General features: G+C 49.7%; 9 protein-coding genes across 9 annotated transcripts; 4 read left to right on the top strand and 5 right to left on the bottom strand.

Moving 5' to 3' along the window:
- The first annotated feature begins 25 nt into the window (after positions 1-25).
- Positions 26-4333, top strand: rgsC (putative intermediate filament protein (Mdm1)). The gene is made up of 3 exons (XM_024821262.1): positions 26-74; positions 297-3071; positions 3141-4333. Exons 2-3 carry the CDS (start codon positions 422-424, stop codon positions 4139-4141), a joined length of 3651 nt encoding a protein of 1216 aa, XP_024683060.1. The 5' UTR covers positions 26-74; positions 297-421; the 3' UTR covers positions 4142-4333.
- Positions 4334-5086: 753 nt separating this feature from the next.
- P174DRAFT_460538 (uncharacterized protein) lies at positions 5087-5847 on the bottom strand (the record flags this gene model as incomplete). The annotated part of the gene is made up of 4 exons (XM_024829898.1): positions 5087-5233; positions 5299-5482; positions 5549-5600; positions 5700-5847. 4 exons carry the CDS (start codon positions 5845-5847, stop codon positions 5087-5089), a joined length of 531 nt encoding a protein of 176 aa, XP_024683061.1.
- A 3403-nt stretch (positions 5848-9250) lies between these two features.
- Positions 9251-11225, bottom strand: sonA (putative nuclear pore complex protein (SonA)). The gene is made up of 2 exons (XM_024827403.1): positions 10551-11225; positions 9251-10485 (listed from the first exon to the last, which is right to left on the bottom strand). Exons 1-2 carry the CDS (start codon positions 10812-10814, stop codon positions 9658-9660), a joined length of 1092 nt encoding a protein of 363 aa, XP_024683062.1. The 5' UTR covers positions 10815-11225; the 3' UTR covers positions 9251-9657.
- Positions 11226-11395: 170 nt separating this feature from the next.
- P174DRAFT_407076 (methionine--tRNA ligase MES1) lies at positions 11396-13695 on the bottom strand. Its single transcript, XM_024824128.1, has 2 exons — positions 13526-13695; positions 11396-13466 (listed from the first exon to the last, which is right to left on the bottom strand). Exons 1-2 carry the CDS (start codon positions 13660-13662, stop codon positions 11648-11650), a joined length of 1956 nt encoding a protein of 651 aa, XP_024683063.1. The 5' UTR covers positions 13663-13695; the 3' UTR covers positions 11396-11647.
- Positions 13696-13965: 270 nt separating this feature from the next.
- On the top strand, positions 13966-14757 carry P174DRAFT_460541 (Yae1 family protein; the record flags this gene model as incomplete). The annotated part of the gene is made up of 3 exons (XM_024829899.1): positions 13966-14500; positions 14578-14635; positions 14676-14757. The coding sequence occupies 3 exons, from the start codon at positions 13966-13968 to the stop codon at positions 14755-14757; spliced, it is 675 nt and encodes a 224-aa protein (XP_024683064.1).
- A 367-nt stretch (positions 14758-15124) lies between these two features.
- Positions 15125-16559, top strand: P174DRAFT_460542 (SMP-30/gluconolactonase/LRE family protein; the record flags this gene model as incomplete). Its single annotated transcript, XM_024829900.1, has 4 exons — positions 15125-15258; positions 15330-15889; positions 15953-16190; positions 16256-16559. 4 exons carry the CDS (start codon positions 15125-15127, stop codon positions 16557-16559), a joined length of 1236 nt encoding a protein of 411 aa, XP_024683065.1.
- A 217-nt stretch (positions 16560-16776) lies between these two features.
- On the bottom strand, positions 16777-18136 carry P174DRAFT_441758 (MYG1 family protein). The gene has a single exon (XM_024827404.1). It carries the CDS (start codon positions 17715-17717, stop codon positions 16923-16925), a length of 795 nt encoding a protein of 264 aa, XP_024683066.1. The 5' UTR covers positions 17718-18136; the 3' UTR covers positions 16777-16922.
- An 870-nt stretch (positions 18137-19006) lies between these two features.
- Positions 19007-20756, top strand: P174DRAFT_183871 (ICE2 family protein). Its single transcript, XM_024821263.1, has 2 exons — positions 19007-19659; positions 19740-20756. The coding sequence occupies exons 1-2, from the start codon at positions 19138-19140 to the stop codon at positions 20541-20543; spliced, it is 1326 nt and encodes a 441-aa protein (XP_024683067.1). The 5' UTR covers positions 19007-19137; the 3' UTR covers positions 20544-20756.
- Positions 20757-22380: 1624 nt separating this feature from the next.
- P174DRAFT_460545 (endosulfine family protein) lies at positions 22381-23046 on the bottom strand (the record flags this gene model as incomplete). The annotated part of the gene is made up of 3 exons (XM_024829901.1): positions 22381-22764; positions 22839-22922; positions 23011-23046. 3 exons carry the CDS (start codon positions 23044-23046, stop codon positions 22381-22383), a joined length of 504 nt encoding a protein of 167 aa, XP_024683068.1.
- Between the last annotated feature and the right edge of the window lie 564 nt (positions 23047-23610).

Below are 23610 nucleotides of genomic sequence, written 5' to 3' on the forward strand. Positions count from 1 at the left end.
GTGACTCAAAGGTATAACGAAGCTACTTTAATCAGATTTGCTTCAGCTCATTAAGCAATTGACTGGCGAAAGATGTGAGCGTCTACCTTTCCAGGCAACTCTCAGGTCTCATCAGTAAACACTCCCCACGTTTGGTGGACCTCGAAGCTCCAACTCCTCACCGCCAACGTCTATCTATCTGCCTCCGTATCTATCAGTGTACCTCTCTCAGGCCGCGCAGGTACCTTCCCATTGTTCTGATGTTTGTTTTGTCGTTGCTGTTATTACCTTAACGAGTACTAATAATAGCTTGATAGTCCTTTCGATTCGGTTTCTGCACTACTTCCGATCATGCTACCCTTCCTCTCACTCATCCGTTCTGCCTTCCTTTACTGAGCGTCATGGGACGACCCTCGCCTATCGGTTCATACTACCTGGGAGAATGGCCCTAAATCGTCGCGACATTATTCTTTTTAGCACTGGTGGCTTTATTGCATGGGGCTTGTTTGTTCGCTGGCTTCCAATTTTGCGATATCTGGGATATGCCCTCGTATTGGGTGTTCTGCTCTCGTGTACCGCGTTGCTGGCGGTGGTGTTTCTCACGATTCGGCCCTTAGATAGCGCAAACCCTCCTAGACCTAGCAGCCTTCCTCTCGCATTTCTCCTCCCGAAGCACTGGCCCAGAGAAGTGGAAGGCATTCGCGCGCGCTCGACATACCGCGCAGATTCCCTCTACCCGCAGTCGTTCATTGTATCGGAGAGTATTGATGAGCTCTTGTCTCTGGTGACACGGGACTTTATCGCATCTTGGTATCAGCATATAAGCCCGAATCCGGCTTTTGTTAATGAAGTGGATAGAGTCATTCGAGCCGCTATCGGAAATTTATGTAATCGATTGCTTGCAGAGGATCTGATCTCGCTGGTCGTGTCGCGTATCTTTCCGATCCTGACCGCTCATCTGAAGGAATTCGACGTTGCAGAGAGATCTGTGCGCGGACGGAATCTGACGCGAAATTTGACCGAATCTGAGGAGCTGGACCTCGCCATCGCTAAAAAGTATCGTGATGGTCGTCTTCATCCCGCCGCGGCGCTCTCTGTGTCCGATCAGAAACTTGTGGAGCAGGAGTATCTACGGAAGATCACATTGGGGTTACTACCAAAGCTGTTTCCTGAGCATGTCTTGAACAGCCGTATGGTAACCGTTCTGATCCGTGAGATATTAGCTTGCGCTGTTCTCTTTCCTCTAGTGTCGGTCCTATCGGACCCAGATACATGGAATCAATTGGTTGAAGCTTACGGAAGAACAACTATCCAAGATCGCAAAACAGTTCAGAAGATACGAGCGGCTCTCGACGAACATGCTTCGCCTGCCCCGAAGTCCAAACGTGGTCACCCATTTCCCAAACTGGCACCGAACGATTCAGAAAGGGCCTTTGAGCGGTTTGTCCGAGCGATTCGGCGTTGTAACAATTTATCCGATGCCAGGCGTTTTAGAGCGCTGGTCGCAAGTCAACTGAAACGGGAATCTATGGTAGAAGGTCAGGATTCGGTTTACCTCCGGCGCCTGGAAACTGGCAAAAGAGTTTTGGACCAAAAGGTTGCTAAACTATCAGCCCCCGGGGGAAGCAATACGCCGTATGCAAACGCTGTTGAGTCTCATTATCGTCGCAATAGCTCTTCGAGTAAACCCGAGGCGTCCTTGGTCGATGTGATGCATGATGCATCCGGTCTCTCCTACTTCATGGAGTTTATGGATCGGCAGAAGCTCATGTCACTTGTGCAATTCTGGATCGTCGTTGACGGCTTCCGCAACCCACTTGAGGATGATTATGGTGATGAGACATCGCCGAGCTCCTCAACCTGGACCACAGCGGATCGGAATGATATGGCTCTCATTAGTGAAACCTACCTGGCCAAGCCCGAACTCAAAGTCAGTGAAGAAGCACGTCGAGCTGTCAAGGCTTTTCTAAGTGCAGGCAAACGGGCTACACCAGAACAGTACCGTAAAGCACGGACGGTCGTTCTAAGCACCCAGTCCGCGGTCCTGGAAGAGCTACAAACTGTGTACTACCCCAAATTCAAACAATCCGACCTGTACTACAAATACCTCGCATCAGACGAAGTTTCCGTTGCCGGATCTCGTGCGTCGCCTGCACCAGTCGAGTCGCCTGCCAGACGGCCTCTGCCTCCCTTAATGGCTCGTACCGCCTCGCACCCTGGGCAAAAGCCGAAGGATCTGCGGAGGGCTGTGGCGTCCTCTAGTGACGTCCGGAGTATGGGCAAGCTCTTTGATGATGAGGAGGAGACGAGACGGTCCATTGATTCCGAGCGATCAGCGCCATTGTTCGATGATGACTACGATACAGACCCTCTCGCAGCTTCTACACACAGTCTCGGCACCGACTCTCAAAGTGGCTTCAATGATGCTACCCAAAACCAGGCCATCAAGTCAATGGAGGCTGCTTTGAATGACATCATCACGAACGACCCCGGAAATGCAAATTTAGGAGATGTGAAGTATATTGATTCTGGATCGGCCCGATCGTTTAGCGTTGATCGAGGTCTCAAATCTCCGCGCAGTACAGGAGACTTGGGACGATTGGACAATCGAACGGATGACAATAAAGCCAAACCAAGCATTGCTTCGCTTGGGCTTGTTGACCAGTCATCTCGAATTGGCGTTTTCGATGATGAACTCTTTCCGGATCAGCAAAAGTTTCTGGAGGATGAATATGACGAACCTCCTGAGACAGATGACAAGGATCCTGCGGACGAAGTTCAAGAGGCCGCTCCGGGAGATCTCGGTCTGACCGAGGCAATCGAGGCGCTTACCGCTGACATTGAGAAGCTCGCTGCTCAAGAGGCCGTGATAGATGCTCTGACCCGGAAAGCCGACCTCACGAACAATACTGCCGAGTTAAGGATCCTGCGCAAGTCTAAGGCTAGCATTCAGCGTGAGTTTCACCGCAAGGAGATGCAGCGACAACAATATATCATTCAGGAAAGTGACAATAGCTTATACGGCCGCTCGACCGTCCGAATCCAGTCCATTGTAGTGGGCAAAGAGGAAGACGGCCGAGAGTATGCGATGTGTATGTCTATTCTTCCAGTATCCTGCTTTGCCCTTCATTTGCTGTAGTAACTAACTCGGAATCTTTCAGACGTGATTGAAGTGCAAAGAAACGCCGGCGAGCAGATGCCGGCTGCATCCTGGGCCGTTGCTCGCAGGTATAGTGAGTTCCATGAGCTGCATCAAAGGCTACGGATGAGATACCCATCTGTTCGTCATTTGGAGTTTCCTCGGCGTCGTATGGTAATGAAGCTTCAAAAAGAGTTTCTGCAGAAGCGTCGGTTAGCATTAGAGGCTTACCTACGGAACTTGTTGCTGCTTCCCGAGGTGTGCCGGAGCCGGGACCTGCGGGCTTTCCTATCACAGCGAGCCATCATCCCTCGCGACGAAACGCCACGCGACGGGGAGACCAAGGATCTAGTGACCCGTATCTACAACTCGGTCGCTGACGGGATGGATGATTTCCTCGGCAATTTCGGTGTACTGGACCAACTATCAGCGGCCGGCCAGAATCTCATATCTGCGGCTACGAATCATCAAACCAGTCTAGTGTCCAACTCCGGGCTAGCTACCGAGGATGCAGTCACGGCAGCCGAAGCCGTAGCCGAATTAAACGCATTCGAAGACCGCGAGCTGGAGCCTTTCATCAAGCCTATTTGTGATCTGTTCCTGGAAGCATTTGAGCTGAATAAAGGCAACAACTGGCTGCGTGGGCGCGCAGTTGTGGTTGTGCTCCATCAACTGCTGGGTGGGACGATCGAACGCAAGGTCCGTGAAGGCGCCCGGTCTTTGGTTCAGGACGAATCCCTCCTCCGCTATCTTAGCATGGCCAAGGAGACTATGTGGCCTGGAGGTGTCTTGCGCCAGAACAAGGTCCGCACGGCATCCGAGCGACTCAAGAGCCGGACGGAAGCTAGCCTGGTGCTGGCGACTCTGATCCCCGATGTGGCAGGCAATGTCGTCGGGCGAGCCAATGCTCAAGGAGCAGCTCGCAGGATCTTTGCTACGCTAAACAACCAGCGCTTGAACTCGCATTTGATATTTAGCATTCTAGACGAAGTGGTGTTGGTATTGTTTGGCGGTGCGAAATGATTTTTCTTTCTTTCTCTCTCCATCTCTCTCTCCCTTTCTCCCCTTTGCCCATGTATCGTACATACGAGACACTTCATGATGAGATCACGTTCTCCAACGACAGCAGACGAACAGAGCCATGATCCACACGCATCGCATACTACTTTCTAGTGAAATGATCAGAATTTCTTGTGAATATTTTTAGTCAGTCACCTGAGGAAATCAGACAAAACTCGCATCAGGCGATATCGCTTCAGCCCTAAATAATTATCCTCCCTACACGGCAGACGTAATGACTAATGAGCTCTTCACCGCCAAGTTCCTCTCAAGTCTAAGTGATCGAAAGACTCACAAAATGTCGTTCTCTTTTGGCAAAGCCTACAGGCAGATCAAGATTTGGTGTTTCTAAAGCACATTTCGAAGTGGAACTCCATTACCCCGACGCTGCCCATCAAGGCTTTTGAATGCTGATCCGAGATCTCCCAAGCTTCCAGTTTGATGTCTAGTGTGAGCGACTCGGTTTAAGATGTCTTCATTAATGGTTAATAAATGAGTGAATAAGCTCCTGGTTTGATACATGATCCATGTTGCAGAGACATGATACGATGTTTCACCTCCAGCGAGCAGGTCGGACCGGCCACAGACGCATACACCCACATACACCGAGACACACCAGCATTCGCTAGGAAGCGGTGGGGTAGTGACATGCAAATGATGAAGAAAGAAAAGACGAGATTCGAGCACAGCTGATCCATAATATCGAGTTACAAAGCAGATTCAAACACCAGCCATCTTTGCTTCTACATCTTGAACCCGCCCATGAAACTACATGCAGGGAAGCGAGACGTGAGACAGAGGTGCTTTGGCCCTTGGCGAATGGATAGGAGAAGCCATTGAAAGAAAAAAAAAAAGAGAGGGGAAGATAACCAGACCTCGCCATTATGATGGGTAGGATGCATAAGGTATCTATGCCTCGTCCTTCTTCTTCTTGGACTTCTTGCTGGGTGCTGCGGGTGGGCCGTTCTTGGTCTGATGGACGATGAGGCGTGTCCAGCACTCCTCCTTGTCCCACTCGAAGCCAGCGAGGTAGGGCTTATCCAGTTCATCATCAGCCTAAAGGGAACGGTCAGTAGTGAAATGGCATGAAGGGCGACGGAAAAGTGAGCAGAGAGGCGTGCCTTCTTCTTGAATTGCTTGTAGATTGCGTCCAGCGCATCCTTGACTGTGACACCCTTGAGGTTACGAGCAGTGACAGACAGACCCAATGGCCATACCAGGTCAATCTTCTTGACCGGTGGGGTCACCAGGTACATCTTGAGAACGTCCTTGTCCTCGATGGTGTTTGGAGACGTGTTGAGCTTCCTGTACCCCCATGCATGAGCTTGATTTGACCCGAACTCCGTTACCGCATGGTGGAGTCAGGCTTACCATCCAGTCTTTTGTGTCTCGATGGGCAATGACAACTCAATCTTCTGTGCCTCTACGCTCGAGAGTATAAGCTTACTGCAGACACTCATTGCTGCAAGCAAAGCGCAGCTAACTTGGATACTCCAAGTAACACATTGGAATAAAGACTTACCAAGATCCTTGATGTTCCAGACACCTTCTGATTGGGACGTAGTGCGCTTGTGAGTCTTCTTTTCTGCCTTATCTGGGGCCTTTTCGTCCTTGGGTGATATTGACAAGCCGGCGATGGCAGAGTCGACCTTGGTGAGTTCGGCAGACATGGTTGCAACTGATGGTGCTGGAGATTAGAGAAGCAAAGAGACGAGTATATTGGAACTGAGAATGGTTCTAAGAGAGAAGCGACCCTCGTGGATTAGCTTCTCGCCCACATGACAACGGTATAGACTGCAAGGATATTGCAGCGACGATGAAGGACGGTTGATGGAGGGGAACAGAGGGATGGACAGCTGATAGGACGAGAAGGGGAGAAATGCAGGAACGAAGAAAGCTTACCAGATTGTTGGACAAATTGATGATGGTTACGGATGGAATCCAAAGAGTATCAATGGATGGAAAGGGAGAGAAGGGGAAGAAGAGGAAAGGAGAGAAGAAGAGAGGAGGAAAAGGATGGGCGAGAGGGGAAGAGGCAGGTGACCTTGAGTCCTTGAGGGGAGCTGAGTGGTTCTACCAAAGGAGGAATGAGGAGATCGAATCATGGATACCTTTAATGGGCTCAGCACCATGGATGCGTCGGCAGAATGGTTTGTACCTCCGCTGTATCTTTCACACGGAATGACCTGTACGACTCTACCAGGAAGGTACTTACCCGACTTCGCTACGTAGCTATCTTAGGCACATCTACATCCTCTGTTCATCAATAGTTTGTACAGTAGTAAGTATCTACACCATCCAGTCGCTGAGCATTAATTGATGGTGAAGATGAAGGAGAAGATGATGATGGTGGTGGACCCACTGTTTGGAAACATACCATGCGTGCATTTTGAGTTGAGTCAATGACCTTTTGAAGCCGGAGCGGGGTCGAAGCCTCTAGATCGAGGCTACCTGCCTAGGGAGGTAGCTAGCTATCAAGGGGACAGACCAATCCTTCTGCTTCCAGAAAGGTATCGCATGATGAGCTCCGAATGTTGGTTGGCCGATTGGCATTCTTGGCTATTATGGCGATATGACTTCATCATCTCCGTAAGGCACAACATCAGTTCCCCTCGCAATATACAGGTACATCGTAGAACTGACTAAGGAGGAAGGGGAAATGACGGAACAAGGATCATATGGCCGTAGAGCTACCTATGTATGGATGCGTATGCATCTAGTGTTTCTAGTCCGTGTTGTGTACCTATCCATCCATCGGTTGATCATTAATTATCGATATTCCAACGTCTAGATAGACGAGATACTTTCTTCTGGAGAAAGTCGTGGATTTCGATACCTCTGTACTCAATAATACGATGCCTCCAACTCCTCATTAGTATGATCTGTATGATAGCTTCCCCGGGAGAACCGGATCACACGCGAGCCTGACGTTTCTTAAGAGCTCAGGGTAGGCGGGATCCACTATCTACTCTTCCAGTTACATTGACTGTTAACTCTAAGGCTGCACCCCGCATTCCCGCGCTCCACTTGGCGTCTGAGTATGACCTTAGGTACCAAAGTCCTCCGTTGGCCTCCTCGATCGTCAGTAGTTATTATGCAGCGAGAAAAGTCATTGGATGAACATCGAGCTATGTTTTGTAGAAGAACTGTATTTGCCAGATAATTGCAAGTAGCTAGCTAAGCAGATGTTGAGTCTTGACGACACCACTCAAAAAAATAGGGCTTAGACTGAGGACCCCGAACAACGAATGAACCTTGCCAATGGAAGGCTGATCCGGGGACAGAATGACCTCACGTGCGGCAGTCGAAGCTCGAATCCACCACTCATCAGCCACGGCAATGTTCTCCTTACCTCGTATGAGAGTTGCATGTTTCCGTGGGTCGACAGTCCCATTCCGATTCGAACATCAATGGCTCCTGAGGGTCAGGTATTTGGTTGGGGGTAGCCATAACCAAAAGTGGGCAAAGATAACCAGTAGTCACGTGATGATCTACGGCCAGTCTCCTGATCAGTTATCTTTGTAATTGTCTGATAATACCTCTAATGGAACTAACAAGCACATCGGGTCAGCTAACACTTCTAGAACCACTAATCCTTAGGAAAACTACCTACGGAGTACTACGACCATAATTAGTGACTTTACCATAGTGTTGAGGGTGGGTCTCGGTTTTGGGTGTGGCCAAGGGTGGTGTGATACCTTTGATATACAATGTACACGTCCGACTTGGTAGAAGACGGAATCTTCTAAGACCTGGTGTTTCAGATGTTCTCTTACCTCCTCTCTAATAAGGATATTACGGTGGCAATGGAAGTCACATTATCACTGTAAACTTTTGCGAAACTTCCTTTTCAAAACATATGCTTGCCTACCTGAGGTACTGATCAACTTTCAAGGTACAGGAGCTCAGTAATGACTCGGTGGCTATGCTCACAAGGGGCGGGTTTCATAGTAGTCTCTTCCCATTATCAGACCACTCAAACTGCAGGAGACGAGGACAAGGTGCTGGCAATTATTGACGTCTTACGGTCAGCTTTCTTCTCTCGGGCTGAAAAGTCTAAAACATCAATTTCCGACCGTCATTTACAGCGATGTCCATCATCTGAATTTGATGTTTCTTCAAATTGGTGCTTGAGTGTGCCGACAGCAAAGGATGTACAACAATGCTCACCTGAATCTACCTTCAAAGCACCAGCAGAGAATGCAGGGGCTCTCTCTCGCACCACATGCTTTTCAACCGGAGTAATGCTTTCAAAAAGCCATAACATACCACAGAGAAGGAAAGGAGGAAAGGGTCAACTGAAGCACATTCGACGATTAGACTACCTGCTTCAAACCGCAACTCTGCAGTCTCGTCGACTCCACAATGTGGAACCGCTTTCTTACACTGTCTGAAACGACTTTTCATCGGGTCACCCTTTTGAGACGACGGCACCTACTATGTCATTGCTCAAACCAGTCTGCCTTCTAGCGAGCTTCTGCCTTCCAACTTCTAACGCTACTTGGGTCAGTCACTTAGTACCGAGTCTACCGACCGACCATCGAGTTGGAGAGCCAAGAATGTGGGGAACTCTAAGAGGGAGCTTGGGCTCTTCCCCGCAAAACCGGCCGCGCGATGCCGCCATCATCGAACTATGTCTTCCGTTGAAGCTGTTATCCACCATTGATCCATCCAAAGCGAACTGTATCCATCCTTCCACTAGCCTGCGCTCCCCTTCCTATGACCGAGTGCGTGTCATTACTTTTGCCAGACTTACTCAGAGGGAAAGAGGAAACAGAGGGAGCATTGCACTCGGGATATTACGCACAAGTCCCATTCATTTGCTGCCCTTCGGCCCGGACAGCGCCCTCGTCTGGGGTTCTCGACATCGCAGCGACGACCTATTCAGGCTTACACAATTGGGGAAGTTGGACGAATAATCCGTAAAGGATAAATGCGAAACGCAGCCTTCAGGTTGGTTTCAACTAACTGGAGGCAGGCATCGACTTCCACCTGTTCTGTTACGATCGTCATCACTCTCTGAACAAACGCGACACTACAATTCTACAATCTTCATCAGGTCAAAGGGGTATTGGTTGCTCGAAAATTATCGTCGTAATATTCTAAGTAGCGTGGCTTCCTTTCTTCTTCGTTGTAGATTTTTACGCCTGTACCCTCCTTCGACAACGGAAGACTCCGATCTTGCCGCAAGTTGATCTACTCTCCTCAGTCATTCCGAGATAGTAGAAAAAGAAAACCCATCCCAGAAGAAAAAGCAATGACGAATCGCTCATATGATACATGGGGAAAGGCACGAATAAAACAGAGAGAAACAGAACATTCAGAGAATTCAGGCCTCAGGTTGAAACACCCAAGACTGCTCACCAGAGCCCGTCATCATACATCAAGGGCTCATGGTTGGCCGTTTACTCAGGATAAAGCCAGGCCCGGTTGTCCCCTCCCCGATTATCACCATCGAACAGGCCAGTTTTTTCTCCCCTCTACCTCTTCCGCGTACCAGGTCTTGGCTTCACCTCCTCTGGCGCTACTGGATGGAGCATCACCTTGTTGGGAAGTTGTTGCGTGTTCGCTGAATATCCCTTACTCCAATCGTAGCTGACGGCATATGCAAAGATGTTGCCATTGCGGTTGAAGGCGGTGCTGGAGATCGTGCCTCCCACAGACGGGTATCCCTTCAAACGATGCTTGGCATCCTTGTCCCAGAAATGGAAGGTACCGTCACTACCTGCGGTGCTGAATGTGCCGTGGACCGGATGGAAGGAAATGGCATTCACCGAGTAAATGTTGTTGATATCTCGTTGGTTTGGAGGAGTTTCGCGATGACACTTGAAGCTGAAGTTGGAACTAGAGTCCTTGTCCTCAACATATTGAATGGCGCAACGTCCTTCGATACTACCGACAGCGAAACCAGTGGCATCCGTAAAGCAGCTGACTACCCGCGTCTGCCACTTGAGTGGTGACTGCATGGTCTTATAGAACTTGGTGGGATTGTCAAGATTGATGATGTTGATGTATCGGTCTGCCGTTCCCACCACTAGCAGCTTGTTCTTGACGTCCATGGTGTAGACACGTTCCTGGCACTCAACCGTCGCAATAGGGGTGGATTGCCGCAGGTCCCAGTATTTGACGGTCTTGTCCCATGAACCAGTCACAAGAAGAGAAGAGTTTCCAGCAGGGTTGGGAATCATATGACAGCACCGGATAGGAGCATCGTGGGCAGCGACTTGAACGGGAGTAGTAGCGTTGGCTGCGAGGTCCAGCATGCGTGCAGCTTTGTCGGCGCCAGCTCCGACAACTTTCGTTCCATCCTAGCCAAAAGCACAAAGATTAGCAGGTCAAACAGAAGACTCATGACGAGAAGTAAAATCTTTACCGGTGACCAGCAGCAATTTAAGACTGGAGCTTCATGCTCAAAAAGAGCTTTCCCCTCACTCTGACCCTGTTCGTTGATCTCGTAGATGCGGACCTTCTTGTCCCACGAAGCTACCGCGAGATGTTCGCTTGCGGGAGAAAACCGAAGATCAGAGATGCCATCTTCGGGCGGCGAGTTGAGCGGTACATCTTTGGAGATATCGCCTGTGGTGTTTGTTTGACCAGCTGTAGTCGACGTAGCGCCGACGTTCCCGAAGAGCGACATTCGAACGGGAGAGCCTTTTCTTTTCTGTTTCCTTCTGTCGTGGCTTTGCGCGGTATGTGCTGAACAACGAATGAACCCAGACTGAGAGGCACACGAATGATAAAGAGTGAAAGTGGTTTAGATTTCCGGTGCAACAAGTTCCTGGTATAATTAAACAGACAACCAGGGCCGGACAAGGAGGAAAAGCAGCGTATGAGACAAGTCTTGACGCGGTGTACACGAATCAAGTGCAAGTACCTTCGGTTTGGGACCTGAGCCTTAAGGCACTGATGAGAGGTAGGCAAAATCCTCAGACACCGCACATACCGCCTTCCTATAAGATAAAAACACCCCAAGTTCGAGAAAGGCAGTCAAACGTCGTTTACCAAATAGTTAGCGACACGATATCTTTTCTGACGGGATGGATAATAGGGGGAACGATAGGGCAAGTCGATACTACTCTGCAGACAGCAATTTTATATTGTCCCAAGGACAGTCGCGGCAGGGAGATGCCATGGAAGACTGTCCTCCGTCCAAACGCATACTGCCTAAACATCTGGTGCCTACGGAGTACTCACTACAAACGCTGGTACCCAATGCCCATAAAATCAAGTTGAAGTCAGTAATCTGCTTGGCGAAGGGTATCGTCAATAAATCTTAGTAATACTTTGTCATTTCTCCTACATCGTATCTCATGCCAGCCGGTCATCTCCAAGACACCACGAGGGATTCGAGAACCCAAACCACTCCAGCCATCACAATGACTTTCGATATCATGTAAGACTGTCATTCCAGGCTTTTCAAGCCTCTTGGGGAGTAAAAATCTCAGAATTCATTGGATAATGAATGAGAGCTCACGATGTTGGGATCGTGACCTGGGCCATGCCATCGACAACCTTCTCAACCGCTTCATCGTTCTTCCCCTCCGTAGTAGTATCAGTCCCCTCTGCACCTCCCTTAGCGGAAGCCTCAACACTAGTTGAAGCTGCCTGTGCCGCTTTCTTCTCCTTCTTCTTCAGTTTGCTTGCTTTGTTGGCTGCCTTCTTTGCAGCAGCCTTGGCAGCTTCATCCTCCTTCTTCTGTCTGTCTGCCTGAGATCCGCCGAACAGCTCACGCCATTCATCGGCCTTCTTCGGGTCGATGCGAGAGAAGAGATACTTGGCCTTACCGATCTTGTGGCCTCCCTTCAGGGCCACCGGTTTCCAGCCATCTTTGAGTTCATCAAGAGATGGGATGACTCCAAAGGGCGCGTTCAGCTGCTCGAGAATAGACCTGGAGGTAGCAGGAAGGTAAGGAGCAAAGACACTGGAGAGAAGGTGGATCAAGTTGATGACGGTACCAACAACCGCGGCAGCCCGGTCAGGTTCGTTGGCAATGAGGGCGTTGTCAAGTCGATTGGCCTGGATGAGACCGTTTCCAGCCTCCGCGAGCCTCATCGCGGTGTTAATACCTGCGCGAAGATGCACGCCTTCCATCTCTTCAATGTACTGTCGCAGGAGGCTTGTGATCTCGTCCAAGTTCGGCTGAAAGCTCTCGGGAACGGTGAACTCAGGAATAGTGGAGTCATAAGAAGCTGCAATCAGCTTGACGACACGGTTAACCAGGTTACCCAATTTGGCCAACAATTCGCTGTTATTGCATTCGACGAACGGACGCCATTCGAACTGGGTGTCGCCAGTCTCCGGACGATTCTTCAAAAGGTAGTACCGCCACACATCTGGGGGCACGCCAGTCTGCCTGGCGTTGTTTCCGAAGACGCCGACTCCTCTAGACTTGCTAAACTTGCCTCCCTCGTAGTTCAGATACTCAGTGGTACTGAGATGGTGCAGCATGGTCCACTTATCCTTGGTTCCGAGCTCGCACCCAGGGAAAATCACACTGTGAAAGGGCACATTATCCTTGCCAAGGAACTGATACAGTTCAACCTCCTCCGGATTGCGCCACCACTTCTCCCAATCTGCAGTGTAGTTGGCCGTGATCGACGGATAGCCGATGCAGGCCTCGAACCACACGTAGAGAACTTTATTCTCGAATCCAGGGAGGGGAACTGGAACACCCCATTTGAGATCTCTGGTGATGCCACGGTCCTTTAAGCCTTCCTTCAACCATGCCTTGGTGATGTCCCTAGAATTTTTGGGCCAGTTGCCTTTCTCCATGGCGGGGAGAACCCATTTCTCAATCTCAGGCTGCAGTTTGTCAAGAAGAAGGTGAATATGTTTCGTGGAGCGGCGCACGGGCGTAGCTCCATCGAGCTTACAGCGAGGTTTGATGAGATCAAAAGGATCGAGAAGGTGGCCGCACTTGTCGCACTGATCTCCTCGAGCATCTTCGTAGTGGCACCGCGGGCACTCTCCCTCGACATAGCGGTCCGCTAAAAAAGACCCGTGCGCCTCGCAGAATGGCTGTTCCGCGGTCTTCTCCGTCAGGTATCCATTATCGTAAAGCCTCTTGAAAATTGCCTGCGAGATTTCTGTGTGCTGCTGGGTGGGAGTGCGGCCGAAATGGTCGAAACCGATTTCGAACCACTCGTACACATCCTGATGGATCTTGTTGTATTTGGCACAGAGTTCCTCCGGCGTCACCTTCTCCTCCAAGGCCTTCGTCTCCGTTGCAGTGCCGTACTCATCTGTTCCACAGATGTAAAGAGTCTGTCGTCCGCAAGCTTTGTGATATCTGGACATATCCTAGGTGAGCCTCAAGTAGCGGAACAAAGAGCGGCGCACAAGACACACCTAGCGAAGACGTCGGCACTGAGAACTGAACCTACAATGTTGCCCAAGTGAGGCACATTATTGACATAAGGCAGAGCACTTGTGATGAGAACGTTCCGCTCGCCCTTCTTGGGCAAAATCTTGGTTTCTGAAGCCATGGTTGTTGGTTACAGAATGGCGGGGTTGCGGAGGGGCAGAAAATGTTTCAAGGTGCGGATGATTCATCGCTCGGAGCCGGATGGTTCTAATCTGCTATCTATCTCGGCTTTTTTGTGTACTCCGTAAAGGGAACATCAACAAGTGTCAACCTGCGATCCACTCTGTCCCGATTGTGCTCAGAAATACAGATCTTACTGTCTCTTCGAGGCTACCTTTTTTCTATTTCTTCTTCTTTGCCTCCGACCTGTGCCTGGTTTCGCTTATTGTTCTACCCGCAGTCTCATCCCGCTGTCCGATTCGCCATGGAAAAAAATATACTTGACAGTCTTCTCGACCTGGAGCAGGAATTCTACCAAGAGGGCTATAATTTGGGTGCGACTGATGGTGCCCAGGCTGGTTACACCGAAGGAAGCGTATTTGCCGTTGAAAAAGGCTTCGAAAAGTTTGTTGAATTGGGAAGACTATATGGCAAAGCACTCGTCTGGGCCCAAAGACTCGCAGATTCTGACTCCTCCCGGAATTCGTCACAGGAGAGTGATAAAACAGATACCCGCAAGTCCCAGCAATATAATGAGGATGATCTTCTCTTAGAACCATTCGTATGCAAGGAGATGCTGCCGCTTCCCGCCAGTTCACGGCTGGCCAAAAACCTCGAGATTCTACTCGAATTAGTTGATCCAGCTTCGTTGCCTATGGAGAACACGGAAGAAGCTGTCACAGATGTTGATGAGCGTCTTAAGGGCGCTACAATCAAGGCTAAGCTTATCCAGCGAGCGCTTGGAGAACGGGAGGACGCTTCGGACATCCATCCTGACGTCAAGGATGCCCAAGTAGCCGGTGATGGAACAGGGAGCATTGAGGACATTAGCTCACTGAACATTCGCCATTAGGTCGCATTATTGTTCTCATGCAAGGATCCATTATTCTTCTCATGTTGCAGCGCTGTGGTGTCTTCCCCAGCAGCACTATGGAGTACGGTCTCCTAATCGGACTTTCTCCGACCGGATGGCAGCCGACCCCGGCACCCTACCTGGCTCTCGGTCTTCAACCCTGGAATGCGAAGCTCATCGGAAGTTGCCAATGACGATGGCTAAGCATTATGTCTTTGATATCGTCAATCATTCCCCTCTCAGAGCAGGCCTTGTGGGCGATCATTACTCCACAGGTCTATACAGGCTGCCCATTCACCCCCACACTCGAGGACTACACTTGCCGTTTCAGTGCAGTTCCGACGAAAGCTTTTAAGCTTCAAAGCTGTGTAGCGGTATTTCCCCGGTTTTCTGGGTATTCTGTCATACTAGCTCTTAGTATTCTTCGATGCTTTTCTTCCTCCGCGTGGGGGCGGGGACCATACTCCTACACTATTTTATATATGACCGCAATCCTCGGGGTTGCAGGGAAAGCCCACGAACAAGCAGTTCTCCTCTCGCAGTGATCTCCATCAAACTCCCTTGAGTTAACATGTATTGGGCCACCTTGACGTGTTCTTTCCTTTTTGCCCGGCTGGCTCTTACGCAGACCGGCGTTACGGATCGCATCTCTGAGGACTGCGGCCCTTCGGTTGTGTGCATCAAACATTATGCAAATGTGTTGCCGTACGTTTTTTGACCCCAAGCCAGTATCCACGCCCAGTATGTTACACAGCTGGAATTGACTGTCCTTTCAGATATCATTTCTATCGAAACATATCCACCTCTCAGGTTGCCACAACCTTTGGTGACACGGTAGTAGCAAATGGCACTTCATTACAAAACATAAAATCAGCCGACTTCGTTGTTTATGATAAGGAAAGAGGCCTGAAGATCCTTGGAACTCAGCCTACTTATAAGTATATGTTTGCCGTCTCGGATGCCGTGCATGAGGCTCCGGTCTATGTTGCAGCACAGAACAAGCTCTACTTGTCTCAATTAGCGCCTCCAGCAGGCTATCTTCCGCAGCTTGTTGTCGACTTGAATCAAGATCCGCCTACGCTATCAGAATTTCTCTCCGATCCTCCGGTCTACGCGCCCAATGGGGGCACATTCTACAATGGCAGAGTGATTTGGGGAGCCTCTGGCGGTAACCGGTCGATCGGCGGCACTGAGCAGCGGCCCGGATTGAGAACGCTCGACCCTGAAACCAACAAGACCGTCACTTTGCTCAACAACTATTATGGTTATTACTTCAATACGGTCGACGATCTGGCAGTGCACGGCAAAACGGGCGACATTTGGTTCACAGACCCGCGTATGTCTCCTTCATGTCTCCCGATTTACTTGCTGCGAAATCATTGGACTGACGCCTTAGCAGAATACTCATGGTTCAATAAGCTCACTGATACACCCCCTCAGCTTCCATCTGCTACATACAGATACAACCCTAAATCTGGCGCCGTTTTTGTGGTTGATGACACCCTTAGTCAGCCCAATGGCATCGCATTCAACCCGGATTACTCAATTGTGTACATCAGCGACACTGGCGCAGTGAGTGGACCGGTCGATCCCAAATTCGGCCACCCGGGAACACCTTTTAATGCCACAGGCCCCAGGTAAGAGCTCAAAGGGACAAGGAACTAAAGGCTGGACTCACTAACGGAGTGCACCATGACTATAGAACCATCTATGCCTTCGACGTGAGCAAAGATGGTACCACAGCATCTAACAAGCGGCCTGTTTATCTGTCTGCTGGATATGTCCCAGACGGTCTCAAGGTTGCTGCCAATGGGTACATCGTGACCGGCAATGGACGAGGCGTTGATGTTCTCGATCCTCATGGCCAGCTTCTGTTGACAATTCAAACGAATTATACCGTGCAGAACTTCGCATGGACTGGCCCGAAACTCAAGACGCTCTGGTTGATGGGGTCTGGGGGTATTTCTAAGGTTGAATGGGATCTTGCAGGTCAGGAGCTAAAGTAGTTTGGCTCGTTAGACATCCGTCGTCAGGAAGGAAGAAGAAACGTGAGAATGTCTACATGAACAAGATCAGCATTTCTTATGCTTCGTAAACTCTGAAGAGCAATTTCATTCCAGCTCAAGGAGCATTATTGAGTACCTCGCCAGCAATGATTGCCCACTCTCCCATAACCACAGTCGAATGAAAGAAACTACTGAAATGGAGAAAGGCTTTTCAGACTGCAGGCGTTCCGGTAAAAATCACGTTAAACCTTCTAGCCCACAGACCAAGTCTCTAGGTACTGCGGCTAAGAATTACGTGGTTAGCGGACATCAGTCCCAAAAACTGTAAGCTTTAAAATTCTGCAGGCACTTTTAGATCAAGCATTATAGCTCCAATGACCGAACAGCCATGGCAAATGCGCCTTCCTTTGTCTTGTGTCCACCAATAAAGCCGCTAGCATGAACAAAGACTGCACCCTCTGGGATCTTAGGCTTACCAGCCTTCTCGGCTTCAGCGGCAAGGCAGCCATCCAGATCAGCATCACGAACGCCACGCCAGCTTTCTGGTAAGGGCTTGCGGGACTCGAAACTACCCTCATTTACCGAAACGCACTGGACGCGCCACTTGGATCCTTCAGTAGCGCTCTCGGGGTAGAGCACATAGTAGACCTGCTCGTCGGGGTTGACGTCCCCAGCGCCTGAGGCTTCCTTCTCGAAATTGTAGAGATGCTCCTTCCAAGGGACACCGCCCTGTGGAAGAATGATAATACGGCCGGAGGGATGAACTTCGCGACGGGACCGGTAGGCAGCGCCAACGGTCGCCCGAGCCGGAAGCCATGAAGTAAATGCATGGTGCAACTTGCGAGTGAAGATGTGTCCCATAAATGTGCTTGCCCTGCTGAAGAGACTATCCTCATCCTGGGGCTCTCCAGGTGGGCAAGTAGGGTCGGGGTTGTTCATATCATTGACCACCGAAGTGATTGTAATACCACCGTCCCTGAAACGTTTCTCAATGTGGGCCGATGCCAGAGCCGCGGGGTCGTAGGCTGAGACACCATTGTCGTTGGCATCAACCGCTTCAATGAAATCCGTGTAAAGCTTCTCATGGAGCAAGGTAACATCCTCGTGATCCAGCGGGAGTGAAGTATGTTGGGCAATGATCGCCCGACCAAAGTGCATGTACACTAAGCCGGCGGAAGAAAGCTTGGTGTTGTGGTTTGGGAAGGTGGTTGAAAAGGTACGCTGATGATGATCATAGCGGTTGCTGGCTGGGTCGTACTCCCCACCAACATCGACAACGGTGTGACATGTGGCCAATTGAGCCGGATCTCTGGTACGAATGAGAGGAGAGGAGGCATAGGTCGGGAGCTGGCGAAGAAGATAGACGGCCAGAGCCTCGTCGGCGTGGAAATGACCGCTGAATGGATAATCAGTCTCTGGGAGAATACCATTATCGAAGGAGTGTCAAATGAATACTTATGAGTTCCGATCAAAGGAGGGGAGGTCTTCAGTTTCTTCGCAACGGTTTCATCGGCCATTTTGAACAGCTGTCGCAATCGTAGCATTCAACAAACAATAATGTACGGATACTACCAGCAATGAACGATAATGATACTTGGCGCAGGATCTATCTATGATCTCTGCCTCTTATCTGTAACAGCTACCGCATCAGGACAGCTATTAGGGCTATTATCAAAGGGCTCTCCGCGACATGTGAGTGTGGAGAACTCAACAACCACTAAACCTGAAATGGCAAGCAACTTCCAAAGCTGTACCCTGTGTTTGTATACTCTGTACGGACCAGACCATTCGAGGTATAGTGCCAGGCATCAATACCGAAGCGGTATTGGAGGGTAAACAACTGTCGCATGAGAACAAGAGGTACGGACGGAGTACATTGAATTAATTGCGACGAGACATTGCTGCTGATCTCACCTCTCCTAGATGCAGTAGATAGATTGAAGATAACTGAATGACCTCATCCATCTTCAACTATCTCTATACACTTCTCTTCTTCGCCTTATGCCCTGTGACCGCCACTACCTACATCATGACTGCTATGTTTTGTCCACCGCCTCTATCCGTGCCAAAGTGCCGCTAGCTTCTTAATTAGCCCTTCGTGATTTTGCCTGTGTCCAACCAAACTGCGCCGAACAGACAGTCCTCTTCTTTTAGAAAAAAAAAATTTCTTGCATCTTCGCTTCTTACGTTATTATTTCTATTATTATTTTTCTGATTCCTTCTTTCCATACATATTGTGAGAACTTGCTGTTGTTGTTGCAAGCTCCACACGTTATCATTACCATACTTGTGCAGTGCCACGTGAAAAGACATCATCCTGTCCCGCTTGGTAGATAAGATCGAATTATCCTACAGAACTAGGGCCAAAGGGGGAGAGAGGGTAGGAAAAAAGTTTTATCTCTTCCATCTACCTATCTATCCAGACTTTGGTTTCGGTCAAGCTCGATGTCTACTTGTTAAAAGGTCAGGGTCTCCTATCACTCGCCAGATTCAAAGGTCTCTACAGTGTCAACTTTCGCGTCCGTTCTTCCTCCCGCGTCCTCTCTCGGGCAGATCTCCTGCCCCGTACTATTTCCCGATGTGGCTTTTTCGGATCCTCTCGTCGGCCCTCTTCCTGACCGTCACTGTTTCCTCCATCCCACTGGCTTTCGATGTGGGTGGTAAGACGTGCGGTTTGGCGTTTTCTCTATCCCTGGCGACTTTTTACTTCATCTTTTCCCTCCTGAGGCTCACCACCCCTGAGCGATCATGGTTCCGGTCATCAGTGATCGTCCTTATCCGCTCTACGCAATGGATTATTATACCGATACTTCTGATCTGGTCCCTGAATCGCTTTTCGATTGATACCGACAACACGAGTAGTTGGGTGGAACGCACATTCAGCGGCAAGAGAGCCCAGGATTCATCGGTCCAGGAGTGGCTTTTTGGACCTGATGGACTCATCGAGACCGTGACTATTGGTAACTGGTACAAGCTTCTCACATGGTCGACACCTGTTTTTCAGCTTGTCGAAGGGTTCTGCAGCTTGTTGGTCATACAAGCGGCAGGGCAGATCACCCGTTGGCTCGTTAACCGCGGCGGACGAAGTGATAGCTGGATGGTATGATTTTTTCTATTTTCACCGATTCTTTATGTCCCTGGAGTGAACGCAGATGAATGGATGCTAATTTACACTTGCAGATTGCCCTTCTAGTACTGTCCGCCTCTGTCATATCGAGCTCTGTGTACTTTCTTTGGCGCGTTCTTCAGTTTCCCGAGATATCGAATGTCGATGCTGCTTTGATCGGTGTATCGATTACGTGTGCTGTGATTCTGTGCGCCTGGGGTATTGGCAGTGGCCGTGGCAACCCTGTCGAAAGCTCGCTTCTATTCGCCTACGTCGTATTGTGCATCTATCAGATCTTTACCGACTACCAGCCATCGTACCCAGTTGAGCAGGGCTCTTCGCCCTCTCAGACCGGCGACCTCCCACCCCTTCCACCTATCATCATGGCATCCTACTCCACACTCATGCATGCTTTGTCTTCGCTGCCTTCCATCATTCATGCAGGTTTCAACGTGATTACTGCCGTCTTCAGCGCTGTAACTCCCTCCGTCCTGATTTCACTCGCATACCGTATTTTCGTTCTGTATGCATCCACTCGGATAATTCCTGCTGTTCGGGAATCTGGGGCACGTGCGCTTTCTCAAGAGGCTTCTTTGGACGATACTGATGCTGCGGGTCAATTCTTGGGCTTTTTGAGCTACTTTTCCCCGTCGATACTCATCGCTGTTTATACAAGTCTTCTAATGCAGCACTTTGCCACAACGTCGCAAGCGATGGGTGGCAGCGGCCAGTGGTGGAGCATTCAAGGAGGTGGAGGCGGGAACCTGTGGAGGTGGGTCAACCTCGCCTGCACCCTGGCTCTATACGCTGTCGAGCTATGGCTGGGTGAAAACAACGACCTAGATACTGGATTAGCTGGGCACTGGAAAACGGACTGAAGTCTCGGGGGTGAGACTTTGGAGTTTCGTGAACTTTTGTCGCATTTCGATGCGCACTGGAACTTCAAGGACGTCTATGATTGGGAAAGAGTCGCCTCAGCAACGTCAATAGGGCATCCGGCCCACTGTTTCGACAGCATTCCGTGTACCTCAATATGGCGACTCGCACTATACGTTTGGCGCACGAGTTTTCCGGGACGTTCGACCCGACGGAAATTGCAAGGTTCTGGCTTGCAAATAAGCCAAGGACCGCACAATGCATCTCGCAAGCCCTCATGCTTCACTCTGACTACTCTCTGGCAGCTTCAAGGCGCACATTTAGTCGGAGAGTTCGATGGTCATGGCTATTTCGATCATGGTAGCTGAGGAATCCCCTGCGAAGGAATGGCCATCGTGCAGCTGAGATACATGCAGCATGCGTTCTCATGCCTGAGTTTCCGGGAAGGATATGCAAATCCGCTGTGGGAGGCTCGGCGACCATCCTCGAGATACGGGCTTATCTCGTTACTAGATTCTGGGACAGTCTCGCCTTCTGCTGCCTATGGTCTTCAGACGCTAAAGAGCGCCGAAAAGCTCCCAGGATCCCTCCGTTTTGCTCCCTTGCTGTTTATCCTGTTGGTCGCCATGCACTATACCCCTGTTCATTCCTCTATTGTGCCTTTTTCCCTTTTCTCTGGCTTTGCCTCGACAACTTTCCCTTAGCATGGCATGTACTCATCGGCGTGAGGATGAGACGTGGCCCTTCTTTGTACTTTTGAGTTTTGAGTTGACTTCTATACCCCGTCTGGCGGCATGTCCAATGTCAAATGAAGTTTCGCGTTATTTTGTTCTCTGGTGGCGATTGGTCTTGCCATCTTTGCTTCTTCTTTTTTTCTGAATCTAGACTTATGCTAGGCCAGATAAAATAGTCTTGATTAGCTCTGCTCTGAGCAGTCATTTCCTATCGCACCCCGCACATATGGTAGAGCTCCCTGGTAGAACTTGATGGACGCCAGTGATTTGAGGCGTACTTCCCCGATGAATAAGCTTACACTCGCCGACTGCTACTTCTCCTAGACAATCATAGAAGATGTAGTAAAAGTGAAACGCGAGTCGCGCTTCTGTGAGATCGTGAGGTGGTCTTAAGACAGTTTAGATGAGAGATGCCTGTCGTTAACACTTTTTGAGTCAGGTAGGTTCCATATTGAACTACTTGTAGAAACTTAGATATGCACAAATTGTACCATAAATGGCATGCTAATCGACATCACCCATCAGCCAAGGTAAAATTGGTTGTAAAGTGATAATTCATCAATGAAGAGGCCAGAAAAGAGGCGATCAAGGCGATATGCTCAGACAAACAATACAGGCTATTCGTTGATAGACAGGATGCCAAGCAACGAGATTGTCTGATACAGGAAATCGATATGGATTGAAGAAAGAGGACTCGTAATCATGGCTATAGTTTGCAATGCCAAAAATGATCGATGTAAGGTCACCCAGGGGCCAGCCGGTCAATCGGGGCACGATCCTTTCATTTTTTTTTTGGGACGCCGCGACGTTTCAGAATCAAAATTTGGCCCCTACCCCTCGGGGGAAGGTGTCTGGAGGGGCGAAGAAGTGATCCAGGGCGACCGGACACTGATCCTTTCTCTTTCTCTTTGAATCTGAAGCGCAGCTGGCTTTGGCAATCTGATCTTTCTTGGTTCGACCTGCTCTGCAGTATTCCATCACAAGCTTGAAAGCTCTCGAAATCACACCAAAGGCGAAACAATCCACAGCGCCCAGCTCCTTTTGATACCACGATTGAATCCGCTAGAAAGATAGACACAGAACGCAAGTTGGTGGATTCTGTTGGCTATCGGCGGATAGGAACACCATCACGAGCAGGAGGAGGGCTCACGCTGGGCTCGTTCCCCTCCTTGGTTGAATCGTCGGCGCCCTCCGAATCATCCACGCTAGTTCCGCGTTGTAGGTAGCTTGCTTCCTTCACGGGGCTCCGGCTCTGAAATCCGATCGAACCAGGGTGACCGCCAATACTGCCAGGGATCTGTTGGCCTTGAGAGCTGGCACTGCTACCATTACTGGCGGCAGCGGGGTTGTTTGCGCCGGGGGATGTAGCAGTCAGATGTGGGATGTTCTCCGGAACAGGGTGCTTAGAACCGATATTAGTGACCCCGACATCCGAAGCTTTACCGGCTTTACTCAATGCATAGTCGCCCGAATCGAAGTATTTTCGTTCCTAGAAGAGCGAAAAGATTTAGAGCGGGACTCCCTGAACAACAAGGACGTAGAAGCTGACGAAGCAACCCATACCTTGAGCTTGTTCTGAAGTAGGTCTTTCTTGGTGGGCATTTTACCGTAGAGACGAAGCAGACGTTGTTCATCGGGGCTCAAGGACTAACGAAAGTTTAGTTAGTTCTTCCAAGATGTAATATTTCATGGAATATAGATAGAAGGGTTAAACAATATTTGTGAGGACACTTACGCTGGTGTCCACCTTGTTCTGTTGATGAGGATTCATTTTCAAGTGCTGATGAACTGGATGTGGGCAAGTGCAAGTCAAATCAATCAATCCAATCGAGAAAATGACGATTTCAGTTTTCGATGTTTGAAAGTGTTATTGGAGTGAGGTCTGTTGAGGGTAGTAAGGTAGATAGATCGCTAATAGTCGCCGTCGGAGTGAAGTATGAAGTAGTCGTATGAAGGCGGGGCGGCGGAAAATATGAGGGAATAAGACAAGACAGAGAGAGGCAGAGGGAGCGTTGGGCGTCGACAGGATAAGTCGGAAAATCCCTACCGAATGCGGGGAAGGGAAGTTTAAGTGTTATAATTATTTTTTTGGGGGAAACTGAAGGAATATAATTAAGAATAAAGCAGAAGAATTGGAATTGCTCGGATGATGAGGCAGATGATGGTGGTATTATATAGTACACAGTTCGGGACATGCGATCTCTGCCCAATAGTAATCACAACCATGATGATACATCCCAACTTGGTCCCTTGGATCAGGGAGTAAGATAGTAGAGGGGAACGGCACTGTACTCGAGTCTACTCAACAGCCCAAGAGGAAGATCAACTATGTATC

This window comes from Aspergillus novofumigatus (genome assembly GCF_002847465.1).
Source record: "Aspergillus novofumigatus IBT 16806 chromosome Unknown P174scaffold_4, whole genome shotgun sequence".
Classification (NCBI taxonomy): Eukaryota; Fungi; Ascomycota; class Eurotiomycetes; order Eurotiales; family Aspergillaceae; genus Aspergillus; species Aspergillus novofumigatus.